Here is a 23,912-nt window from a genome sequence, read left to right on the forward strand (position 1 = left end):
CTGCTGCTGCCGGGGGAGGGAGATGAGCATTCAGCCTGTGTGAGGTGCGAGCAGGTGCAAGATCTGCTCGTCATGGTTGCAAAGCTTAAGGAGGAGATCGAGACACTGAGGTCCATCAGGGAGTGTGAGAGGGAGATTGACTGGTGGAGTAACTCCCTGGCGTGCCAGGCAGAAAGGCCCCAAGGAGGAACCCCCCAAAAGGTGATGGACCCCCTGCCCTGTCGGGCAGAGAGGGAGGATTTGAGAGAGCCCCTGCCCTGTCGCTGTCGGGCAGAAGTAGGGGGCCAAACAGCTGAGGAGGGTTGGAAGCGAGTACCAGTTAGGCGTCGCGGGCAACCCCCCTCCCTACCTGCTTTGCTTCCCCGGGTGCCCCTCCGTAATAGGTTTGAGGCCCTGGATATTGAAGAAGATGTAGGTGGGGATGTGGTGCAAGGGCCACCTACGAAGTCACATAGGAAGAGGCGATCGACTCCACGCCTCAAGACTGCCTCCAATAAAAAAGAAAGAAGGGTAATTGTGGTAGGCAATTCCCTTCTGAGAGGGACGGAGGGCCCGATATGCAGAGCTGACCCTCAGCATCGGGAAGTTTGTAGCCTACCTGGAGCTCGGATCAGGGACATCGCCAGGGCGCTCCCCAAACTGGTGCGCCCAACGGACTATTACCCCCTACTGATCTTTCAGACAGATGGGGAGGAAGCGGCATCCCGTAGTCTGAGGGGAATGAAGAGAGACTTCAAGGCCTTGGGACAAATGGTGAAAGAGTCTGGGGCTCAAGTTATCTTCTCTTCCCTCCTTCCATTTTCGGATGACGATGTGGGACGGAATAGAAAAATTGAGTCCGTAAATGATTGGCTTCGGGACTGGTGCTACAGGCAGGGCTTTGGGTTCTTTGATAACGGCTGGTTTTATAAGACACCAGTCCGGTCAGTGATATGTGGGAAAGGTTTATCCCACAGGGGTAAAAAGATGCTGGGACAGGAATTAGCAGGGCTCATTTGCAGGGCTTTAAACTAGATTCGAAGGGGGATGGGGTTGTATCTGGGCTTGCATCAGTGGGGCAGCACACTGGAATCAATAAAGACCGGGAGGCCCCCCAGGCCCCTAGGGTGAAATCGGTGTACTCGGCTCGCTCCCTGAAATGCCTGTACACCAATGCGCGCAGCATGGGGAATAAGCAGGAGGAGTTAGAAACCTGCGTTCGGTCAGGAGATTATGATCTGGTGGCAATTACAGAGACATGGTGGGACAGCTCACATGACTGGAATGTGGTCATGGATGGCTATGCCCTTTTCAGGAAAGACAGGCCAGCCAGGCGAGGTGGTGGAGTTGCTCTTTATGTGAGAGAGCAACTGCAATGTATAGAGTACTGTCCAGGTGCGGTTGAGGAGCGAGTTGAGAGTCTGTGGGTGAGAATTAAGGGGCAGGCTGGCAGGGGTGACACTGTTGTGGGAGTCTATTACAGGCCACCAGATCAGGGTGAGGAAGTTGATGAGGCCTTCTATGGGCAGCTGAGCGTGGCCTCACAGTCACAGGCTCTGGTTGTTATGGGGGATTTTAACTACCCTGATGTTTGCTGGAAGGACTACTCAGCCAGCCAGCCTCAGTCTAGGAGGTTCCTCCAGTGCATTGACGATAACTTTCTCATGCAAATGGTGGAGGAGCCGACTAGAAGAGGTGCGCTGCTGGATCTCGTCCTCGCTAACAAGGAGGGTCTGGTCGAAGCAGTAAAGGTGGGGGGCTGCCTTGGTTGCAGTGACCATGAGATGGTGGAGTTCAGGATCTCCTGTGGTGGGAGCAGAATACCGAGCAGAATTGCAACCCTGGACTTCAGCAGGGCCGACTTTGGCCTTTTCAAACAGTTGCTGGAGGGAATCCCGTGGGCAAGGCTGCTTGAAGGTAAAGGCGCCCAAGATAGTTGGTTAACTTTCAGGGACTGCTTCTACCAAGCTCAAGATCAGTGCATCCCGACGCGCAGGAAGTCAAGGAAGGGAGCCAGGAGACCTGCGTGGTTAAACAGGGAACTGCTGGGCAAACTCAAGTGGAAGAGGAGGGTTTACAAATCATGGAAGGAGGGGCTGGCCACTTGGGAAGAATATAAGGCTGTTGTCAGAGGATGTAGGGAGGCAACTAGGAAAGCTAAGGCCTCCTTAGAGTTAAACCTGGCGAGAGGGGTCAAGGACAACAGGAAGAGGTTCTTCAAATACATGGCAGATAAAACTAACACCAGAGGCAATGTAGGCCCACTGATGAACGGGGTGGGTGCCCTGGTGACAGAAGATACAGAGAAGGCAGAATTACTGAATGCCTTCTTTGTCTCTGTCTACTCTGCCGGAGGCTGTCCTGAGGAGCCCCGTACCCCTGAGGCCCCAGAGGAAGGCAGGGCAATGGAGGAGTCTGCCTCAGTTGATGAGGACTGGGTTAGGGAGCAATTAAGCAATCTGGACATCCATAAATCCATGGGTCCAGATGGGATGCACCCGCGGGTGCTGAGGGAGCTGGCTGAAGTCATTGCTGGACCGCTCTCCATCATCTTTGCCAAGTCTTGGGAAACGGGAGAGGTGCCTGAGGACTGGAGGAAAGCAAATGTCACTCCGGTCTTCAAAAAGGGCAAGAAGGAGGACCCGGGCAACTATAGACCGGTCAGCCTCACCTCCATCCCTGGGAAAGTGATGGAACACCTTATCCTTGGTGCCATCTTAAGACATATCAAGGATAAGGGGGTCATCAGGGACAGTCAACATGGCTTCACCAAGGGGAAGTCGTGTTTGACCAACCTCATAGCCTTTTATGAAGACGTAACAAGGTGGATTGACGATGGCAGAGCAGTGGATGTGGTCTACCTTGACTTCAGCAAAGCATTTGACACCGTCTCCCACAGCATCCTCACGGCAAAACTGAGGAAGTGTGGACTGGATGATCGGGTAGTGAGGTGGACTGCAAACTGGCTGAAGGAGAGAAGCCAGAGAGTTGTGATCAATGGGGCGGAGTCTGGTTGGAGGCCTGTATCTAGTGGAGTGCCTCAAGGGTCAGTTCTGGGACCAATACTGTTCAATATATTCATCAATGACTTGGATGAGGGAATTGAGTGTACTATCAGCAAGTTTGCTGATGACACCAAGCTGGGAGGAGTGGCTGACACGCCAGAAGGCTGTGCTGCCATCCAGCGAGATCTGGACAGGCTAGAGAGTTGGGCGGGGAAAAATTTAATGAAATATAACAAGGGGAAATGTAGAGTCTTACATCTGGGCAGGAACAACCCCAGGTTCCAGTACAGGTTGGGGAATGACCTATTAGAGAGCAGTGTAGGGGAAAGAGACCTGGGGGTCCTGGTGGACAGCAGGATGACCATGAGCCAGCACTGTGCCCTTGTGGCCAAGAAGGCCAATGGCATCCTGGGGTGTATTAGAAGGGGGGTGGTTAGTAGGTCCAGAGAGGTTCTCCTTCCCCTCTACTCTGCCCTGGTGAGACCTCATCTGGAATATTGTGTCCAGTTCTGGGCCCCTCAGTTCAAGAAGGACAGGGAACTGCTGGAGAGAGTCCAGCGCAGGGCCACAAAGATGATTAAGGGAGTGGAGCATCTCCCTTATGAGGAAAGGCTGAGGGAGCTGGGTCTCTTTAGCTTGCAGAAGAGGAGACTGAGGGGTGACCTCATTAATGTTTATAAATATATGAAGGGCGGGTGTCACGAGGATGGAGCTAGGCTCTTCTCAGTGACAACCAACAGTAAGACAAGGGGTAATGGGTTCAAGCTGGAACACAAGAGGTTCCACTTAAATGTGAGAAGAAACTTCTTCTCAGTGAGGGTGACAGAGCACTGGAACAGGCTGCCCAGGGAGGTTGTGGATTCTCCTTCTCTGGAGACATTCAAAACCCGCCTGGACGCCTTCCTGTGTAACCTCACCTAAGTTTTCCTGCTCTGGCAGGGGGATTGGACTAGATGATCTTTTGAGGTCCCTTCCAATCCCTAACATTCTGTGATTCTGTGATTCTGTGAAATCAAGTCACTGTGGTAAGACAAGGTAAAAATGAGAATAATGGAAAGATGTCCCTCTAATCCAGTAAAAGGATGTTACTTGCACAAAACCAAAACAGTTACTGGTAAAACCTCATTAATAGTAGAGACAACTTATGTTGTAATTGAATTAGTGGACCTCATTAAAGATGGTTCCCCAGGAACTGAAAGAAACGTGAATTTAAGTCATTTAATTATCTTTGTCTCGGAGGTTTTTTTACCATTCCCAGACTCCATGGGAGGAAGGAACAATGATATGAAAGGATCAGAAATCCATGATTATGTCACTTTGTAACAAAGGGGATGGCCAAGAGTGTGGAATTTTTTCATCTGTTGATTTTTAACCCATAAAGAGGCCTGGACATTATGAGAAGAGTTCGTAAATCACGGTCAACAAAACATTTGCCCAGCAATAACTGCTGCCAAGGCACAGGGGGGAATCTTTCTAGGTTTCAGAGAAGACACGTGAAATTATGTCTTCCAAACACCCCAGAGCATCACGGGTTTGGGTTTTTTCCAAGCTTAACCACACACACACAGATTAAAGGTAAGAAGAAGCTACAAGACATTTAAAAGGGTAAAGTTAAGGATTACCCATCCGATGTGCCTTCTTCCCTCTTTTTATTCAAATAATATTTTAAATGCAGCTTTTCCAGGGTGGGATGCAGTACAGGACAGGGCCTGTGGCAGCCCATCCATGCCAGAAAAAATTCTTGAGTAACTGAGAAGGAGCACTGTGAGGAGCGTTACCAAGTCAGCCAGAGCCAAGGAGGCCACAGTAGGATGTGACCTTTGTAGAAAAATCTTTCACATTGTAGAAAATCGATGTTTTCTGCTGTTGCTCTCTGCTCCCCAGCCCCCGTGTGCTGTCTCATTGGGGATTAGTTCAGCTTCTGGCACTGACCCCTTATGGGAGGAACTTTTCCTTGCAGATAGTCAAAGTACATCCCGGCTGTAAAATTCTACAGGTGCTAATATCTATGGAAAGCTCATTACAAGGAAAATCTGTATGGGGTAAGCTTATTAAGGTCCCTGACTATTAGGACTTCCATAGCATGGCTGTTGCATCCAGTTCTGGGCTCCTCAGTTTAAGAAGGACAAGGAATTACTGGAGGGAGTCCAGCAGTGGGCTACAAAGATGATGAGGGATCTGGAGCATCTTTATTATGAGGAGAAACTGAGAGAGCTGGGGCTGTTCAGCCTGGAGAAGGGATCTCATCAATGTTTATAAATATCTCAAGGGTGGGTGTCAAGAGGATGGACCAGACTCCTTTCAGTGGTGCCCAACGATAGGATGAGGGGCAACGGGCACAGACTGAAGCACAGGAGGTTCCATCTGAACATGAGGAGAAACTTCTTTCCTTTGAGGAGCCAGAGCCCTGGAACAGGCTGCCCAGAGAGGTTGTGGAGTCTCCTTCTCTGGAGACATTCAAACCCACCTGGACACATTCCTGTGCGATCTGCTCTGGTGAACCTGCTTTAGCAGGTGGGTTGGACTGGATGGTCTCCAGAGGTCCCTTCCAACCCCAACCGTCCTGTGATTCTGTGATTCTGTGACTTCTGTGATTTAACATACTAATTATAAAGGAGACACAGATGAGCTGTGGCTGCTCTTGCAGCCTGCAGTGGTGCTCCCTGTGTGTCTCTGTTTCCCCCGTCCCCTTCCAGAACTCTGCTCTTGTCAGACTCGGCAGTTCCCTGCTTCAGGGTCTTTCTAAAAGGTTGGGAGATGTTCTCTCATCCTTATTTATTCAGCCCAGAGACAGCCAGGCCAGCTCTCTAATTGCATAGATGAGAGATAGTGGTCCCAAAAGCTGCCTGAAAACCACAGCTTGAGTCCTGGCATCATGGAGGGCAATGGCCTGGGGCTGTACAAACTGCACGAACCCTGGGTCTGGCCATCCAGGCCACCCCACAGCCCTGTGCTGTGGTTGCCAGTCGCACTCTGGAGCACAGGGATACGGAAAGATGTGGTAAAACAAGACTTTACTCCAAAAAGATGCTGAGCAGCTGGAGATGGTCTGAGCTGCAGTGGACTATGCACGTTCTGCACTAGGTAAGGCTTATAATTCAGCCCTTGATTAAGCCCCTATGGCCTTAACAACAGTTTTCTGATACCCCAGGAGCTACATTCTGTGTCTTTGTTCCCACCTATGTATGATCTATGCTGGGTAAGTTATAAGGCTAAGCCATGCCTGCATTCGTCCTGCTTGTGTTCATCTCTGAGCAAAACAACTCTTTCTCCCTGCTGGAGAGTGCAGGCGGTGATAACACTAATCATTATCTGGGAATTGGCCTCACCCTTCAGTTTCTGAAATAAGTGGCTTTTATGGGCTTGAGCTACAAAGAGAGAGCTGCCCCACAGCAGCCTTGGTGCTGTCAGCAATGAGGAAACAGAAGCGTTTGAGGTTCTTTGCAGCAAGCCTTTTTCAGCACAAATCCCCTCGTTCAGCCCCTACATAGCGTGAAGCCTTCTGGGCAGCCGATATTTTTGCCTTTGTTTTTGGGTAGTGACATAGCATCTGCCCTCTCCACGACAACTCATTTCCCACCCATTTAAAAATGAATCGGAGCACCTGGCTTTGGCTCTGCAGGGCTGTGGCTCACCGTCTAATCGTTAGACCTTTCAAGAGCAGAAAAAGAGTGGCACAATATGGCTTTCAGGCCGCCTTAAAAAAAAAAAAAAAATCCAGCCCTAAAGGCTTTAATCTTAAACATAGCAACACCTCAGTGAATTCCAGCTTTTGATCCGGGGCAGAATGTGTTTCCAAATTCATTTCACGCTGTGCTGTTTCAGTGAATATAAGCGCTTCACACAGGGGTCCTGCTCCGAGACCTTCCGAGAAACTTCAGAGAGCGAAGTTCGGACAGGCCGTTTCTGCTCCGCTCCCGGCCCTGCCACGGAGCCACCGGCTGGTGCACCAGCTCTGTGCTTTAAAGTGTTTCGGAGATTTAACTGGTTGCGAAGGCAGCAACTGTCTCACCACACACGGCTGCAATCACTCCAGTATGAAGATGCTTATACTGGTGTAGATAATTTGGACGCAGTAAGTGCAAAAGTGCGGTGAGCTAGAGATGCCGTATATTGGTGTGACTGTGCTGTTAACAGTACGACTGTGGTTGGGTTTGAACAGTTTAAGCTGCTCTTGCAATCCAAAATCATGCATGCATGCACATGGATCCCCCAATTGCTTAAAATTCTACTTCAGTCTTGCATTTGCTGTGTCTCGAAATAGTGAGTTGGCACTGGAAACCGGACACCTGGTGCTATGCAAACCTGAAAAAGTAGCCAGAAAGGAAGTGCTGAGAAGAGTTGTGCACAAATGTCCTTTCCAGCCCAAGTTGCACAGATAAACCCCTCTACAACCCCACACTCCCTTTTGACTCTATTCAATCTTATTAATTATTACATTAATTCCCAATACCATTTCAAGAGATTTCCCAGCTCACTGCTGAACACTTTTCAGCCTGGTGAGTTCCTCCTAAAAGGAAAAAAAAGAGAGGGACTAAAGCACGAGTGCCCAAATACAAGTGCTTCACCTTCACGGCAGCTGGAATTCCATCCCAGCTCTCCTGCTGCCCCTGGGTGAAGGGAAGCTGGATGCTTATGGCCATGCTGGAGTGCAGGAGATGTCATTTAAGCAGAGCCCAACCCACTGGAAAAAAAGAAAAAAGGAAAGAAAAAAGGCAGGTGAGTGGTAGACATGCAGACTGCTGTTTCTGTAAGGTGTCATGGTCTTATTTTAAATAGAAATGAGCTAAATTACAGAAATTATTTCTTGTATTGGATGTGTAATCATTTGATGACATATCAAAACTCTTCACTATTTTAGTGGGTGGAAAAACTATTGGAAAAATTGGGAGTTTTCCTATTGAAAAAGTACCTCGAGAAGATTGTTAGTGGTTGGGGGCAGCGATGCCCAGGACACTGCATTTCTGCCTTTTCTATCCCTTTCTCTTTGAGAAAAGTAACTGCCACCAGTTTACTTTTTTTTTTTTTTGCTGAACTTTATTTCTGTTCCAGAGGACGAGCGGGGCTCAGGTCTGTGACCCTGACCTGCCAACCTGTGATCTGAATCTCTCTAGACAAGCAAGTGGCGTATTTAGTGCCAAATATTTCTGTCTCCCGTTATCTATTCTCAGTGTTCAAAGGTCACAGGAAGTAAATAGTTTGAAATTGTATCTTTTTATTTGCATTCATTGCAGATAAACGTTGACATTCACAGTAGCTGTATTTTCCTTGCCATGATAGAATGTTCTCAGTGTAAAGCAAAATACTGACGTAGAGCTGATTTCCAGTGTTGATCTTGGTCTAGTATTTCAGAAGCCTTCAGTCTGGAGAATACAGATGGTTGCAAGTTTTCTGATAAGAATGTATTGATTTTTTTTAAATTTGGAAATGATGACTCACAAAAACTTGAATTTTATCTTGTGGGAATGCACCAGTTCTGCTGTGAAACTCATTTAGGGGAAGGCTTCTCAGGTCCAGGGAGGAAATTTGGGCCGGAAATGTCAGGCACTTTAGCAGAACCAGCCATGTCCTGCGTCCAGCATTCACCAGTCACCACAGAGACCTCGATGCCATTTCTGGGTTTGACAGCAAAATCTTGAGCTCCTGCCTCCCAGGCAACTGCTGACTCCTCATCTGCTGGCTGGAAGAGGAATGACTTCTCTGCCATGTTCTTACATCAAAGATTTGGAAAATACTTGACTATCCTGATACAGAGCAGAAAAAAACTTATGGAAATGCTTGTGAGATAAGGATCATTTTCTTCTCAGATGTCTTGGGAGCTGAATATCTTTTCTGAAATAGGCTATTTTTTTAACTGCACTAGTGCAAAATTTACTAACAAAAAAAAGGGTCCACTATGCAGGAGGCATGAATCTGGCAAACAGAAGGACCAGTTTCAGTCCTTTCCCCTATCCTTTTATAGGCTACTTGACATTGCTGCTGTAATTTGACGAACATTTTCACCAGCAGCCGCACCACTTAGAAGTGAGGAGCATTTCCAGAGGTCCATTCCTGCGGCTCGGTGTCCCCAGTGGCCTTGCCCAGGTTGGCCAGTGTCTGTAGAGCCGTCTGTGGGGTATCGTCAGCCAGGGGAGCTGCTCGCACCTCAAATGACCTGGTTATTTTTAATCCAGGTGCTTCCTCTCGCTGATTCGCCATGTGACTGCACACATGCTGGTGCTGGCACAACCCTCGGGATGGCGCGGGGACAGGAACAAGCAGCAGGAGGTGAGGGAAGGCTGCCAAAACCGAGTTCATCGAGGGATGTCCTCTGTTTTCCTTGCGCAACGTTCTTAACAGTTATTTGTCTTAGAGAAACACTAAATCCATGGAAGAAAGTAGCAGTTTAACAGCTATGTAGTCATAAAGCTGCCCATCAAGGCTTCTGCAACCACTTATGTGCCTGCGTAAACATAGTCCAATAATTACCGATTTTGAATATTTTACTGCCAGCTGTTCATCAAGGTATGAATCACTTGGTTAGTTATGGGTGAAGTTTTCATTAGGATTTAAGCTCTTTAGGCGCTTCTGAAAATGTTTCCTTCTATCCTGCTGTCTAATCTGCTATCAGCATAGCAGAAATCCCATTAATTAAGGACTAAGACCTTTTGTAATCTTCTTGCCAGATTGCAGAATGCATTTACTGTTGCTGTTCATCAGGCTGAGTCCAGTGCAGGCTGCTGCTGATCATTTGGAGCATCAGCCCCTGCATGCACGGGAGCGGGACATGCTCAGACTTCTGCCTAGGAAGGACAAAATTGTCCTATAAGAGCCCGGATATCCCACACAATTTAGCATTTGAGCCTCAGCTGTGGGCCTGTGCCAGCTACTTCTTAAGATTTGTGGCACTATATGTGCCCCTTGAATAAAAAAGAAAAGTCAGCACTGAGAAAGCATCCTATGTGTCATGTCTGTCTTCTGCAGCACTAGTATGCCATTAATACGCATTGTGTCTGGTGGGAAACTAGAAGCTAACTGAAGTTGTTAAGTTGGATATGCTATGATGAGTTGATGAGTATCCAAATCTAGATCTTTGCTAACTGGAAGTTGGCAAATGTGATGCCCATCTACAGGAAGAGCCATAAGGAGGATCTGGGGAATTACAGATCCGTCAGTCTGACGTCGGTGCCGGGGAAGGTTACGGAGCAAATCATCCCGAGTGCCATCATGTGGCACGTGCAGGACAACCAAGCGATCAGGCCCAGTCATGGGTTTATGAAAGGCAGGTCCTGCTTGACCAACCTGATCTCCTTCTATGACAACGTGACCCATTCAGTGGATGAGGGAAAGATTGTGGATGTTGTGTACTTAGACTTCAGTAAGGCCTTTGACACCGTATCCCACAGCATTCTCCTGGAGAAGCTGCAGCTCATGGCCTGGATGGGTGTATCTGTGATGGATAAAGAACTGACTGGAGGGCCGAGCCCAAAGAGTTGTGATGAATGGATCCAAATCCAGTTGGTGGCCAGTCATGAGTGGTGTTCCCCAGGGCTCAGTACTGGGGCCAGTTCTGTTTAACCTCCAGTGATCTGGACAAGGGGATCGAGTGCACCCTCAGTAAGTTTGCAGATGACACCAAGTTGGGTGGGAGTGTTGATCTGCTGGAGGGCAGGAAGGCCATACAGAGGGATCTGGACCGGCTGGATATTTGGGCTGAGGCCAATTGTACGAGGTTCAACAAGGCCGAGTGCCGGGTCCTGCCCTTGGGTCACAACAACCCCAGGCAGCGCTACAGGCTGGGGAAGAGTGGCTGGAAAGTGCCTGGAGGACAAGGACCTGGGGGTGTTGGTTGATAACTGCTGAACATGAGCCAGCGTGTGCCCAGGTGGCCAAGAAGGCCAGCAGCATCCTGGCTTGTATCAGGAATAGTGTGGCCAGCAGGCCCAGAGCAGTGACCGTCCCCTGTACTGGGCACTGGTGAGGCCCAACCTCGAATCCTGGGGTCAGTTTTGGGCCCCTCATGACAAGAAAGACCTTGAGGTGCTGGAGCGAGTTCAGAGAAGGGAACGGAGCTGGTGAGGGGCTGGAGCACAAGTGTGATGGGAGCGGCTGAGGGAGCTGGGGCTGTTCAGCCTGGAGAACAGGAGCTGAGGGGAGAGCTGATCGCTGTCTGCAACTGCCTGAAAGGAGGTTGGAGCGTGGAGGGGGTTGGTCTCTTCTCCCAAGTAACAGGTGATAGGACGAGAGGAAATGGCCTCAGTTTGCACCAGTGGAGGTTCAGATTGGATATCAGGAAAAATTTATTCCTGGAAAGGGTTGTCAGGCATTGGAACAGGCTGCCCAGGGCAGTGGTGGAGTCACCATCCCTGGAGGTGTTTAAAAGATGTGTTGATGTGGTTCTTAGGGACACGGTTTAGTGGTGGACTTGGCAGTGTTAGGTTTACAGTTGAATTAAATGATCTCGAGGATCTCTTCCAACCTAAATGATTGTACAATTCTAAACCTGATATGTGATTTGTAAAGGATTGTGAAAGCTGAGCTTTCAGGAAGGCCATTGAAACCAGTAGGTAAGAGCTAAATAAGTAATATAAGAAAAGGCTAAAGTGGAAGAAACCCTTGGAATGTACACACTATAAAGTTGTATACACTGTGGAGACCAACCAAATTCAAATGGCAAAAGACTGTGAATCGTGAAAACTCTTCTGGCAGTGGGACTGCTAATCCAGAAGCCGTCAGGTGCGGGTGGCCCAAGCCCCCACACTCCCTGCAGCCAAGAACTGCCTCCAGGGCCTTGGGGCTGCGTGTTTTTGCTTGCTTTCCTCTTGGATATCCTATCTGGTACTGCATATCGTGCTGTTTGAACGTGCCTTCCTCTTTTCTTCCCAGGGAATGGCTTTTACACTTCAAGAGAGGCTGCAGCTGGGAATCCATGGCCTCCTTCCTCCTTGCTTCTTGAACCAGGACGTTCAGGTCCTCCGTGTCATGAGAAACTTCGAGAAAAAATCTAGTGATCTAGAGAAGTATGTAAAAACGATCTTATTTCCTTCTCCCCCCAGTTTAATTTTCAGTTCTTTAAAGCCCCCAGGAAGACTTGAGGATCCTGCTTCAAGGCACAGAGGTTTCATTCAGTCACTTTTTTCCACCTCTCCATACTCTCCACCACCAAGAGTGTTTATTCTTCTTTCTCTCAATTACATGACATCCCAGTCCCAAAATAACACTGGTACTGGTTTTTTTTCTGCCCCCACATTGCTGGAGAGCTGTGGTGTTAGCCTGGCAATCCACTCTACTTTGGGTACAAGTGCACAATGAAAAGGTGATCCCTGCCCAGAGCGCTGGAGGTAGAGTGAACACATGTACTGCATACCTCGATATATCCACTAAAATAGTGGATGGAGGAACAGAAAGAACCAGCCAACTGGTAGGAAAAAATTAAAAACCAGAAGCAATGGTGTGTAATGACTGATCTTTCTGTTCCGCAGTTTCCATTGCATCCAGTGTTGCTCATATTACTGATGGAAGATGGTGTTTAACTCCTGTTGTGACAGACAGGGGGGTTTGCATCTCCACTGTCTCAGCTACCATTGCTCTGGGCACTGAGGCAGCAGGACTCTTCCCCTGTAGAGCAATTGCATTGGCTTTTCTGGGTCACAAATGCCCATGTCGATCTTTTAAATTATATATTGTCTGCAGCGTGTGATGCCTTTTTGAAGCCACGCTGCAAGGCTGGGTGCTGAGCACAAAAGGGAGTTTGTCATTATGTTCATACTAGTTTCTCAGACAGAAAATCATTTGCAATCTCTCTTAACTTTCTGAGTTTTTCATTTTCCTGGCTTCAATTTGACCAATTCAATCTTAGCGTTCAATGAAGCATTTTCAAGAAAGAAAAATCTTTGGAGAAATGTAACATATTCTGAGTCAGTAAGTGGTCATATAAACCCAGTGATGCACGTCAGTCTAGGCAACACTAAGAATACAAAGCTGATTTAACATTTTCGTTTTCTAAATTAATGGGTTTGTCTTTTTTTTTTTTTAAGGTAGAATTTAACTATCCTGGTTTTAGTAATTCAGTAATTGAGAATGTGGGATAATGGAGAGAGAGGTCTTGTGGAGATATTTTAGGGAATACAGTGCTTTGAAATGTGCATATTAACATTTGCATATATGCATATTTCATCTTCTAGGCTGCATAATGTGTTTTGATAATAAAGACGATGTCCTGCTATGTCTCAGGTAGCTCTGAAGTCTACTTTTGACCTTTTCCATTGCATTTGTTTCTAATGCAAATTCCAAAATTCTGAGGGTGAGCATGGGTCTGACTTGCAGCTCTACCAAGTGTTTGTGAGCTGTCGGTGGGGACGGCGGAGCTGGTCAAATCCTCTGGGAAATTTTACTCCAAGTGTTTGCTCATGGTGCAGCACCGAGGAACATCAGGGCTTGGGAGAACTGAGAACACCCTGAGTGAGCCAGCTACTGCTTTTTGTGAAACTGCCAACATCCGTAAAAACTGATATATATCTATTTTGTTTTACTTTCAAGGTATATTTTTCTTATGACATTACAAGACAGGAATGAGAAGCTTTTTTACCGAGTGCTGACCTCCGACATCGAGAAATTCATGCCCATCGTTTACACCCCGACGGTCGGCCTGGCTTGTCAGCAGTATGGTTTCGCTTTCAGGAGACCACGGTGAGTGAAGAGACTGTTCTTGCCCCTTTTTTTTTATTTCATGTGAATGTTCCTTTTGTATCAACAGTCCCTCCTTATGTGGGTGGCCTGAAGCGTCTAAAACTCAGTCCCTCATCAAAAGATGGACCAGCAAGCAGCTTCATGTGTGTACATTTGATGATGAGCTGGGGAGTGGAGAATAGCTCTGCCTTCTTCCTCCAAACAGCAAACAGAGCGGTTTTGTTCTCAAACAGAGCGGTACAGTCTGTGCAGCTCAGCTGAACTTAGGGCTGCACCCTCCCCATCTGCTGCCTCCGGAGCACCAAGTGCCTTCTGCAGCGCTGGCGTTGGTGTTGGATTTTGGGTACATTGTGCTGAGTTTGAAGTTTTGTGTGCACTTCCACAAACCACCCCGCAAGAATAATTTTCACAGGAGATGATGCTCTGCATCAGTGCCTGCCTCACTGCTCAGAGCAGTTCTGTGTAAATTCATGCGACATTAAACACTGTGTACTGTGTTGGAAGGCCCTTTTCTGCATAATTCTTTTTAATTATAATGTTTAGATAAAGCCCTTATTAGCATTCTGAAATACATTTCAGTCCTGGCTTGAAAATTCAATGGTAAGGTTCAGTTTTCTTTGCAAGCATTTTTTCTTTTTATGTCCTTGAAATGTACCAGTAAACAGAAAACCATTTTAGCTTTTGCTATAGAAATATGCAAAGTAATGGAATAATACCATTTTAAGAGCATTTCACAAGCATGAGGTTTAACTACAGTTTCAGCTGAGAATAGTGCGGTAGGTGGGGAAACTGAGGCAAGTTCTACTGACCGACTTCAAGATAACAGGAGTACCCTGAGGCAAATAGTGAATAACATACTATGGATGAGATTATCTTGGCAAACACACTCGCATCCTGCTTGTCATCAAAATTTCTAGTAAAGCCACTGATTCTCTCACATGAGCTGCTCCTCAGGATTGCTTTTTGGCTTGTGTCTCACCCAGGTAACTGTGTTCTGGTCCCTGATATCCAACTTCTGGATCTGCTGGGCTGCGGTGAAGTCATTCACCTTTTCAAGCCTTGATCACATCCATCTCCTCCTCCTCAGTGTGTATGAGGAAACCAGAGATGGAACCAGCATACTAGGACACACTTGAGGACAAGAGGAAAATGCCTCAAGTTGAGCCCAGGGGAGGTTTAGATTGGATATTAGGAAAAAATTCTTCACGAAAAGGGTTGTCAGGCATTGGAACAGGCTGCCCAGAGCAGTGGTGGAGTCACCATTCCTGACGGGGTTTAAAAGGCATTTAGACGAGGTTCTTAGGGACATGGTTTAGTGCTAGAGTTAGGTCATGGTTGGACTTGATGATCTTGGCGGTCTCTTCCAACTGAAACGATTCTATGATTCTGTGGTTCTCAGCTAATCAAGATTCCCAGCAGTGATTCCTGCTGTACAACCACTGTGGCTCTGCCCCCAACCTGCCTTTACCTTGCAAGAAATTAAAACGATAATTGGGAGCTTTGCTTCTTTTCTTTTCCATCCCTGATGTTATCCTCAGGAAAGCAGGGGTTTCTTTCCAGAGACTGGACTCTTTCTGCAGTTGCTGCTGTTGGAGAATTCCCCTTCCTGTAACTCACCTTTTTCTCATGTTTTAAACCCACAGTATTTTACCAATGTGGTAAGAACATCTGTTCTCGTAGTCTGACAGTTTGGCTGTTGAACTTGGGCTTGGAACTGCTCTGGATTCCAGCCTGTGGCTTCTGCAGGAAAGGGCAAACCATCATGCCCTTAGTACACTGAATTTCCTATGGCAGGGAGTTTGTTTCCCTGAAGATGTAAGTGAATTTCAGCCTACCCTCAGATTTGGTTTTACTCAAGGTTGTTTTAGCAAAAGAGTGTTTCCGTTGCCAAAAGGAAAGGGCAATTATATCATGTAAAGTGATGAGATTAAAATGAGAAGCATTCATATGTGATTTTTTTGTCAATCTGACTCTTATTGTCTTGCAGTATATATTTTCTCTCCTGAAGAGAGCATCAGGAGCTGGCCTGCAAGGCATTTTGTTCAGGGTAGGGTGCCAACACTTTATCCTAAAATCATTTGGACCTGCAGATTTAGTCACCTCAGGAATTAAGATCTAAGTTTGAATTTCTACCTCTTTCCATGTTTGTTATCCTAAGATGCACTGGCAGTCTAAAAGGCTGATTCTTGTAAATTTTTTTCGTAGTGGAAGGTTTTTAAAACGAAATGACACCCATGTAAATATACAGGGTGTTTCCAAAAGATGGGCCCAATTTCAAAGCAGTATATTTCACAATGGCAACAGGTTACAATTACACAAAAATTTACAAACGCGCTGGAAGAGGCATCTCACATTAATAATTTCAAACTCTGTCCTCCACCCTTTCAAGTGGTAAGAGTTTCATTCATGGACAGGTCGTGGTTGCAGAGATATAGTGATTTCAAATTGGGCCCATCTTTTTTATACACCCTGTATACTGCTTTGAAATTGGGTCCATATTTTGAGGCACCCTGTATTTCACATAGCGCCTAGAACTGGAGAGGATGTCCAAACCATTCAGTTTTGCTGTGCTGTCACAGGAAGCCTTATCATAATCCTGTTGATTAACTGATTATGTTTTATTTTAAATCTGCAAAAAATCTGCCCTATGAATCCCATTCTGGTACTTAACTCTCATATAAGTAGAGAGTGTTTTTCCCTTAGTATAGAACCTAAATGTTCTTTGCCAGTGTCATCCTCTCTCCAGTAGAAAATCGGGATCATATTGAGTCTGGTGGTTTTCTTGCCTGTAGCAGTTGCTGTTCTGTCAGGTTGTCCCATTCCTGTTTGGCTGCATTTCTCCTGCAGTGCAGCACAGAAGAGTGAGCACCGCTTCGCCACGGAGGCCTGACAGCGATGAGGCGACTGGAGCAGTCAGATTTTAGCTTTTGCTAACACGTCCCAGCGTGCCCTCACCTTTTGGGGCACTATCTGAGTGGTCTGGTCACTGTAATTCGTTCTGTTGTCTGCTCCCTGTGAATATTTCCTTTGACACAATTACCCCACCAGATATGTGCCACTCTTTAATTGTGCTTAGCATTTCTCCTTGCTACGTGTCCTGCTGTGAACTCTGTCCTCTTGGTTTTGGGTCATCTCTGCAGTGAATCAAATCCTTTCTTAATCTGTCCTCCGGAGCGCCGCATCTCCCAGCGCGGCTCCTTGGGCATCGGGGAGCTGGTTTGAATGGTTGCTGCTGCCATTGCCTTTCCATCCAAACTGTCACATTTCATGCTGTTGATCAGGCAGGAGAGATGAAATATCTCAGTTTTAAAACACCACATGGTGCTCCAACACGGATGGATGTGCACATGTACCACAGCGTATGGTGAGAAGTCTAGAGAATATTGTACAATTCTCTCCGCAGCCACGGCAGCAGCAATTAGTGACCTGTGGACATAATAAACTTCTTCCCTGTGTTGAGATCTTTCTCAGCCACAGTAGTGCTTGGCTTTATATTTGAGCCTGGAAAGATTAAAGCATGAGTAACTTGGTTACAAAGCAACTCTTGTACAAGAGCATCTGAAAATAGCCCTCTGTGGTCCAGCAGGGTTTCTCTCATCAGGATGCATTTGTCAGTGTTCGCATGGCTGCAGATTTTGTTTGCCAGATCCCGCTGTCATAATTGCAGGGCTCAATGTCTCTTCTACTTTTCCCCATTTCTATGTACAAATTCTTAACGGTGGACTTTTTACCTGCAATTCTAGAGGTATTCAGAGTTCTCCTCCCAGGTCAGGGCTCCAGAATCATCTCTGCCAGCAGAGATCCTGCTGTTCATTCCTTTCCAAAAGCTACCCAACCAGCGATCTTAAAACACAGATTTCCTCTGTTCACCAGTAAAAAAAGAGCTACTGGGGACAAAAAAAGACTTGCAAACGTGCAACTCTTGGCATGCTCATCTCTGGTGCCCATAGTCTGCCCTCTTCTCCTGGTGGGCCAGGCAGAGCTCCTGTGTCCCAGCAGGTTCCTGTCTCTGCCTTCGCCAAACTCCTAACTGACTTTCTCTTCAGGAGTCACTTTGCATTCTCCAAGCAGGCTTTTCTTTTTCTGTTACCTCAGACTTCTTCCTGTGTAATGAAGCCCCAGGGTTTTAGAATGACTGGAATAGAAATGGAACCATCAAATTATTAAAAATTACATTCTGGCCCTGTCCCCCGATTGCTGCAAAGTTTTTGCTGGAAGATGTCCTGCCTTGAATCTCATTTTTCCTATCTTGGTTTCCAAGCAGCTCCCTGCCGAGTTACCAATATTCATTTATACAAAGTCATTCAATAGGCCAGGCCAAAGTAGTGTTATTTTATATTTCGTATTTTTAAAATAAAAAATAGAAATCATTGTGTAATATTTAAGTACTGGTTGAAGTACCAAGCAATAGCACCTCTGTCACACTTACGATAAAAGGACCTTGTCAGAATCTCTCTTCTGTGATCGAACTGTGTTAAATAAGCAGAATAGAAGAGCAACTCTCTCCAAAGAGTTTTCCCAGCACAGACCCCATCTGCCACAGTGGCCGGTAAAGGAGGGGTATAATACTAGGACAGGCAAATATGTTCATTTCTTGGGGGATTCTCAGGTTATGCTCCTCCACAGTTTGTGCCTCAGAGTCTTGTGGTAGTAGTTTTATTAAAAAATCTGCTGCCACGTTTGTCTTCGTGAGTTCTGGAATGGTTGTGAGGGCACCCAGACGCATTCACATCGTCAAGCCCAAAGTGTATTGCTGGAAATAGCTTCCCACGGTGACAAGGTTTGGATTAGGTGGGATTCCAGACACTCAGGGGTGGCCCAGACTATACAGGAGATTTCCTGCAGAGTTGAACAGCTGCAGATCCTATGGCTGAAATACGCAGCTTTGCAGTGTCTCCTGCGATCCCTCCCTGGTTATTCACTGCTCCTTTCCACCGCCCTTGTGCCCGCAGACGTCCATGTATGCAATGATCCGGCTCAGGAGTAAATCTGGATAGATCCACATCCTTTTTGGGCCAGACTAGCAGTAATCCAGGGATGTGCAGCAGCAGAGGCAGCTGCTCCAGGCCCCGGAGAGCAGGTTTGCTTATCTTTGGCAGCAGTGAAAATGTAATTGTAGCTTCAGGCGAAGGACAGGTTACCCTGGGGACATGGAAGTGTTTGCGTTTCAGAACCCAGGGGTCCTTCATCCTCATCAGAAATTTGGTAGGAGGAAGGAATGAAATGTGACAGAGCAGGGCTTGCAGCTTTGTGAGACACTGAAAGAGGGAAGGAAGGAGGAATCTTTGTTCTTTGCTCCCGTTAACAGAAACAAATTTAAAAATTAAGACTGTTATTGTAGGAAATGCTTCTACCAGCCCTAAAAGTTTTCAAGCTGTGGTTGAGAGTCCGTTTTGCTTTAGAGTGAAGCTACAAAGTTCTCTATGAAGAAAAGTGCGTAGTAGTACAGTGAACTTTTTTCCTTTTTTTGCTTTTTCTTTTTTTTTGTTTCAGTATAAAATGTGCTTAATTAACATGATGGGAGTCCTTACGCAGCACAGGACTGAACATGTGCAAAGCTATTTAAAAGGCATTTTTTAAGCTGTAGGATCTTTTTTAATTGTCTCAGTATCTTTGGAAAGAGACTTTATACTTTTTTTCACAAAGAGAAAGCAGAGAGGGAACTTACCTCAGGGCATGGTATCAGGGTTTTATTTCTTCTGTGATAGTGAGGGATAGTTTATTACGATGGCATAAGACCACAGCCTCCCAAGACACTGGGTAATTCATGTGCATACTGGTATTTGAAAGTATAAAGTTGTCAGAGGCTCTGCAAAAGCTTTTGGCATCCCCTGAGAGCAGGACTGGAACAGGTTGGTGCGTCACTGTTGGAGGAAAGCTGTGGGGACAGAAAAAACTTGCTTAAGTTCAGGCTTCTTTTCTGGAGACATAAATATCCTTGAGGACTGATTGCAGAACAATGCGAAACATGTTGGAGTGAAGCTGAACCTGGAGAATGAAAGCTAACAGGATGCAGATGGTGCAAAAATTAAGTCTGATAGAAGAACGCTCTGTGTCTCTGATGAAAAATGAGCAAGTTAAACATCAGTCAATCTACAGAATTGTCTTGTCAACAGATCTGTCTCTGCTGAGGCGCCTTTTTTTAATGGTGTTGCACAGTCTGAGCAGCAGGGGAGAAAGTTGCCTGCCATTTAAACTCAAACCAAATGGACATTAGAACAAAGGTGTAAATCCCATAGACTTGTCTGTAGCCACAGAATTGTCTGCACTCCCTCTTCTATAAAACAGTGGAGACCAAAAGTGATCAGGAAGACTGGATTTTGGCTTATTGTCCTGACAATTGTGCTTTGAAACCCCTTTAGGCAATCTCCACTTCTCGTAAAAACACTGGTTGTCTTAACTTCTCTTGTTGCCACCAGCCTGGTTCAGCCTTCTTCCAGAACCAGCTGAAGTCGGTGTAAGGGAAGATGAATGTGTTTAATGATCTGTGTTTAGATAACATCACCATGAGCAGACTGGCCTTGTGACAGGCTGAAGTGAGGATTTGTGGAAAGTATCACGGAGACAATGTGTGGTCAGGAAGCCCTGAGAAGGTTGGCAGGAGATACAAGTGGGAGACAGTCCTTGGTATGAGACCAGGTTATGGAATGAGGAGGAGAAAACTGTGGCTGGAGTAGGTGAAGAGGAAGGAGTGAGCGCAGAGGGAGCCCAGGGCTGCTGAGAACAGCTCAGCCTCTGTAAACCTCTGCTGAGGGGTGGCAAAGCAGTTCAAGGGTTCCCACTGCTCCCTCTGTGCTGACCCCACTTTTTCCAGACAAGCCTCTTCAGTGTGCTGTACCCCCACCCTTGGTCCTTCTCTGTCCCCGCTTCAGCAAAGTGGTTCTCAGAATGGGGAGAGGAGCACAGGTTGGCTTCTGGGCGTACAGAGAGAAGAGCTGGTGTATCAGACATTATAGAATAGAATCATAGAATCATTTGGGTTGGAAGAGACCCCCAAGATCATTGAGTCCAAGCATAACCTAATTCAGGCACTAAACCATGTCCCTAAGAACCTCGTCTAAATGCCTTTTAAACCCCTCTAGGGATGGTGACTCCACCACTGCCCTGGGCAGCCCGTTCCAATGCCTGACAACCCCTTCTGGGAAGAATTTTTTCCTAATACCCAGTCTAAACCTCCCCTGGCACAACTTGAGGCCATTTCCTCTTGTCCTATCACTTGCTACTTGCGAGAAGAGACCAACACCCCCCAGCTACAACCTCCTTTCTGAGGAGGTACCACACCTTTATCTGAGGTACCATAAGACTGGGGACTAGGGTGGACATCGTTGTTATGAGGCTGATCTACAGTTCCTACCTTGTGACGGGAGAGGAGAAAAAAGATCCAGATCCATTTTTTCATTAGAAAAACAATCCGTGCTCCTCCTTCCATATCTTCAGTCTTTTTTCTCTCTCTCCCTTACTTTTCTGGAGCAAAATGTGTGTGCAGTGGCTTTAATAACCTAGAGAAACTTCCATGGGCATGAGGTAAAAGCTCAGGCCCACTGAAGTTAACAGCAAAGTCTCATATTAATTTATGAAGGTCAGGCTTTCCCCTGCTGTCAGAGGTGATTTAGATTTAAGTCTCTTGAAATTCCCTGGGTTAGCAGGAGAAGCTCAAAGGAAGAGGTGGAGTTGGCCAGAAGAAAGAGGTTGACCTGGTGAAGGAAATTCAAGAGGATGTATTTGCCTTTAATCTGGCATAAATCTATGCTGCTGCCACAAGGAACAACTCCACCTTAAACAAAAAATGCCAAAGACAGGGAGGAGGGAGGAGAATTATTTAGAATAATGAATAACAGGATATAAATTGGAGGGAAAATAACACCAGCTAACATGAAAACTTCAGACAGCAATATCCACTGGGCTGTGGAACAGCCTCCCATGGACTATGCATAATGACCTGGGGACTTATTTTATGAGGAGCAATCCTCTTTTTTCACTGTTTAATTTATGGAATATTTCTATTAATAAATGGAACATTTTAAATCTATAATTTATATTTATTTTTTTAATGCCATTGCAAGGTAATAGTGAGATGCAGTCTCACGTTGCTGTGTCACAGCTGTGTCAGAGGTAGCACGCCAGGACCCTTGTCCTCTGTAACAGGGCATCCATTTCTGAAAGAGAAAAAAAACAATAGGCACCTTAAAGTGCTGTTCTGCATTTGCCAGACTTCCCCAGAAGGTCTGCATAGAGTGAGGGCTTCTGAGCTTTGATACTGTAATTCTTATTGTCCTTGGGTGTTGCTGTTTATGGTTTTTTTGTGGTTTTTCTTTTTTTTTTTTTTTTTCCCTCTGGAGAACTCTGTGTGCAGATTCACCATTCAAACATTTTGACAAGGTAAACCACATGTATCTTCAGTACCTGATTCTCATGTAATCACAGAATTATAGAATCATAGAATAGTTTGGGTTGGAAGGGACCTTCAAAGCTCACCCAGTGCCACCCCTGCCATGAGCAGGGACATCTGCACCAGCTCAGGTTGCTCAGAGCCCCGTCCAGCCTGGCCTGGGATGTCTCCAGGGATCCATCCACTACCTCTCTGGGCAACCTGGGACAGGGTTTCACCACCCTCAGGGTCAAAAATTTCTTCGTGTCCAGCCTGAATCTCCCCTCCTTTATTTTAAAACCATGTCCCCTCATCCTTTCACAACAGGCCCTGCTAAAAAGTCTGTCCCCATCTTTCTTATAGGCCGCTTTTAAGTGCTGGAAGGCCACAATAAGGTCTCCTCAGAGCCTTCTCCAAGCTGAACAACCCCAACTCTCCCAGCCAGATTATGGAAGACCTGCTGTAAAAGCTGCTGATATTTTCTGTATTTGCTGCAATTTATGGCAAAAGTTAATTTTTTTTATTAAGTGTATTCACTAAGAGTGTGCCAGGTTAGATTTAATTTATATGAAAGCTGATTGCTCTGTTGTTGTCAAAATAATATTTCTTTTCTTTGTTAAATGTTGTCCTAATTCTGTGTTCATTCTTGGAGCTCCCTGCAGCGCACTTTAAAAGTGAAGGTGTGGGTCTTGGAAGAGTTTGCACAGTGCAGGAAGGAAACACAATCAGGGTAGGACTTTACTTGCCAGAGATTTTTGGTCCCACCTTAACCCCTGTACTATCAAGTAGAACAGAATACATTATGTGCTTAGCAGTGAAAACAGATAAGGGCTCTTTGGTCAACATCACTGAGCATTGATTGCCCATCTCAACACGTTTCTCTTTGCAACCCTGTAGTCTTCCAAGTACTGAGATGGTTCCAGGATCCAGCACAGGCAGGTTTAGACTGAGCCTCCAAAATGGCAGAGAGAAATCAGGGCCAAGTTGGATTTTCCTGCACTTGAAGTTGTTTTTGAGCAGAGGGCTCCAAGCCCCTTGAACGTGATGAGCTTAAATGCAACGAAGGATCCTGAATTTGGGAAATGCCCACCCTTGGTGGTTGGTGGAGTCCCTGGGTGGTGAGATCTTATGTCTCACCTCAAAGCCTGGTCTTTTCCCATGTGCATTTGTAAATTTGCACATGGTTGACAGAGTAGTTACAAACAGCCTAATTTCTCCTTCTCCCTCCTGCACATCAGCCCGGAGGGAGCTCTGGGTGCTGAGCTGCAGATCTGCTTGGTTCTCACCCAGCCCTCAGCTCCAGGAGCTCAGTCCTTACACAGACTTTCTCAGAGGTCCTCTGAAACACCACTCTTGAACATCACTGCTGAAAAGGACACTGGAAAAAATTGGTTTCTGAAGTTTTCAAATATAATACAAGCAGGATTTAACCACTGAATTGTGCCATGGCATGACAGTTCTCTGGTTAAACCACAGAATCCAGTCCTGAGAGTCCAGCAGGGACAAGCAGCTCATGACAAGCCAAGGGTGACGTGGGTCTCTTTGCCTCCTCCCTTAATCCCAAACAGTGGATAGCAGAGATTCGTTGGGGACCTGATGCCAACCCTGTGCATTTTCACATTGCTGCCTAATGACCAATAACAGTAGTTAGTGAGCTGGTCTTTCTCCATCGATTCCCCTCTGGAGAGGAAGAAAGGACTATTTATTCTTTAGGCTCTTTCCTGACTAGCAGAACCAACAAATCCAGGATTCTTCTTGATTTCTGTCCACTGTCCTGTAACATATTCCCTTTGCAATCCCTTCTGTTCCCTTCCACATCCCTTTCATCCCCTCTCCATGTCCACCCGTGCTCCACCATAGCCACCTACACCAGCTCATGCTTCTCCCCCTAC

At 46.4% G+C, this 23,912-nt stretch overlaps 1 protein-coding gene across 1 annotated transcript in view; it reads left to right on the forward strand.

Moving 5' to 3' along the window:
- The window catches only part of ME3 (malic enzyme 3), a 137,436-nt gene that overhangs the window by 62,245 nt on the left and 51,279 nt on the right, over positions 1-23,912 (forward strand). The window contains exons 2-3 of the mRNA XM_065640207.1: positions 11,850-11,983; positions 13,503-13,652. Coding sequence (XP_065496279.1) covers positions 11,850-11,983; positions 13,503-13,652 — 284 coding nt within the window. The remainder of the gene's footprint in view (positions 1-11,849; positions 11,984-13,502; positions 13,653-23,912) is intronic.

Source organism: Caloenas nicobarica, chromosome 1 (genome assembly GCF_036013445.1).
Source record: "Caloenas nicobarica isolate bCalNic1 chromosome 1, bCalNic1.hap1, whole genome shotgun sequence".
NCBI lineage: Eukaryota > Metazoa > Chordata > Aves > Columbiformes > Columbidae > Caloenas > Caloenas nicobarica.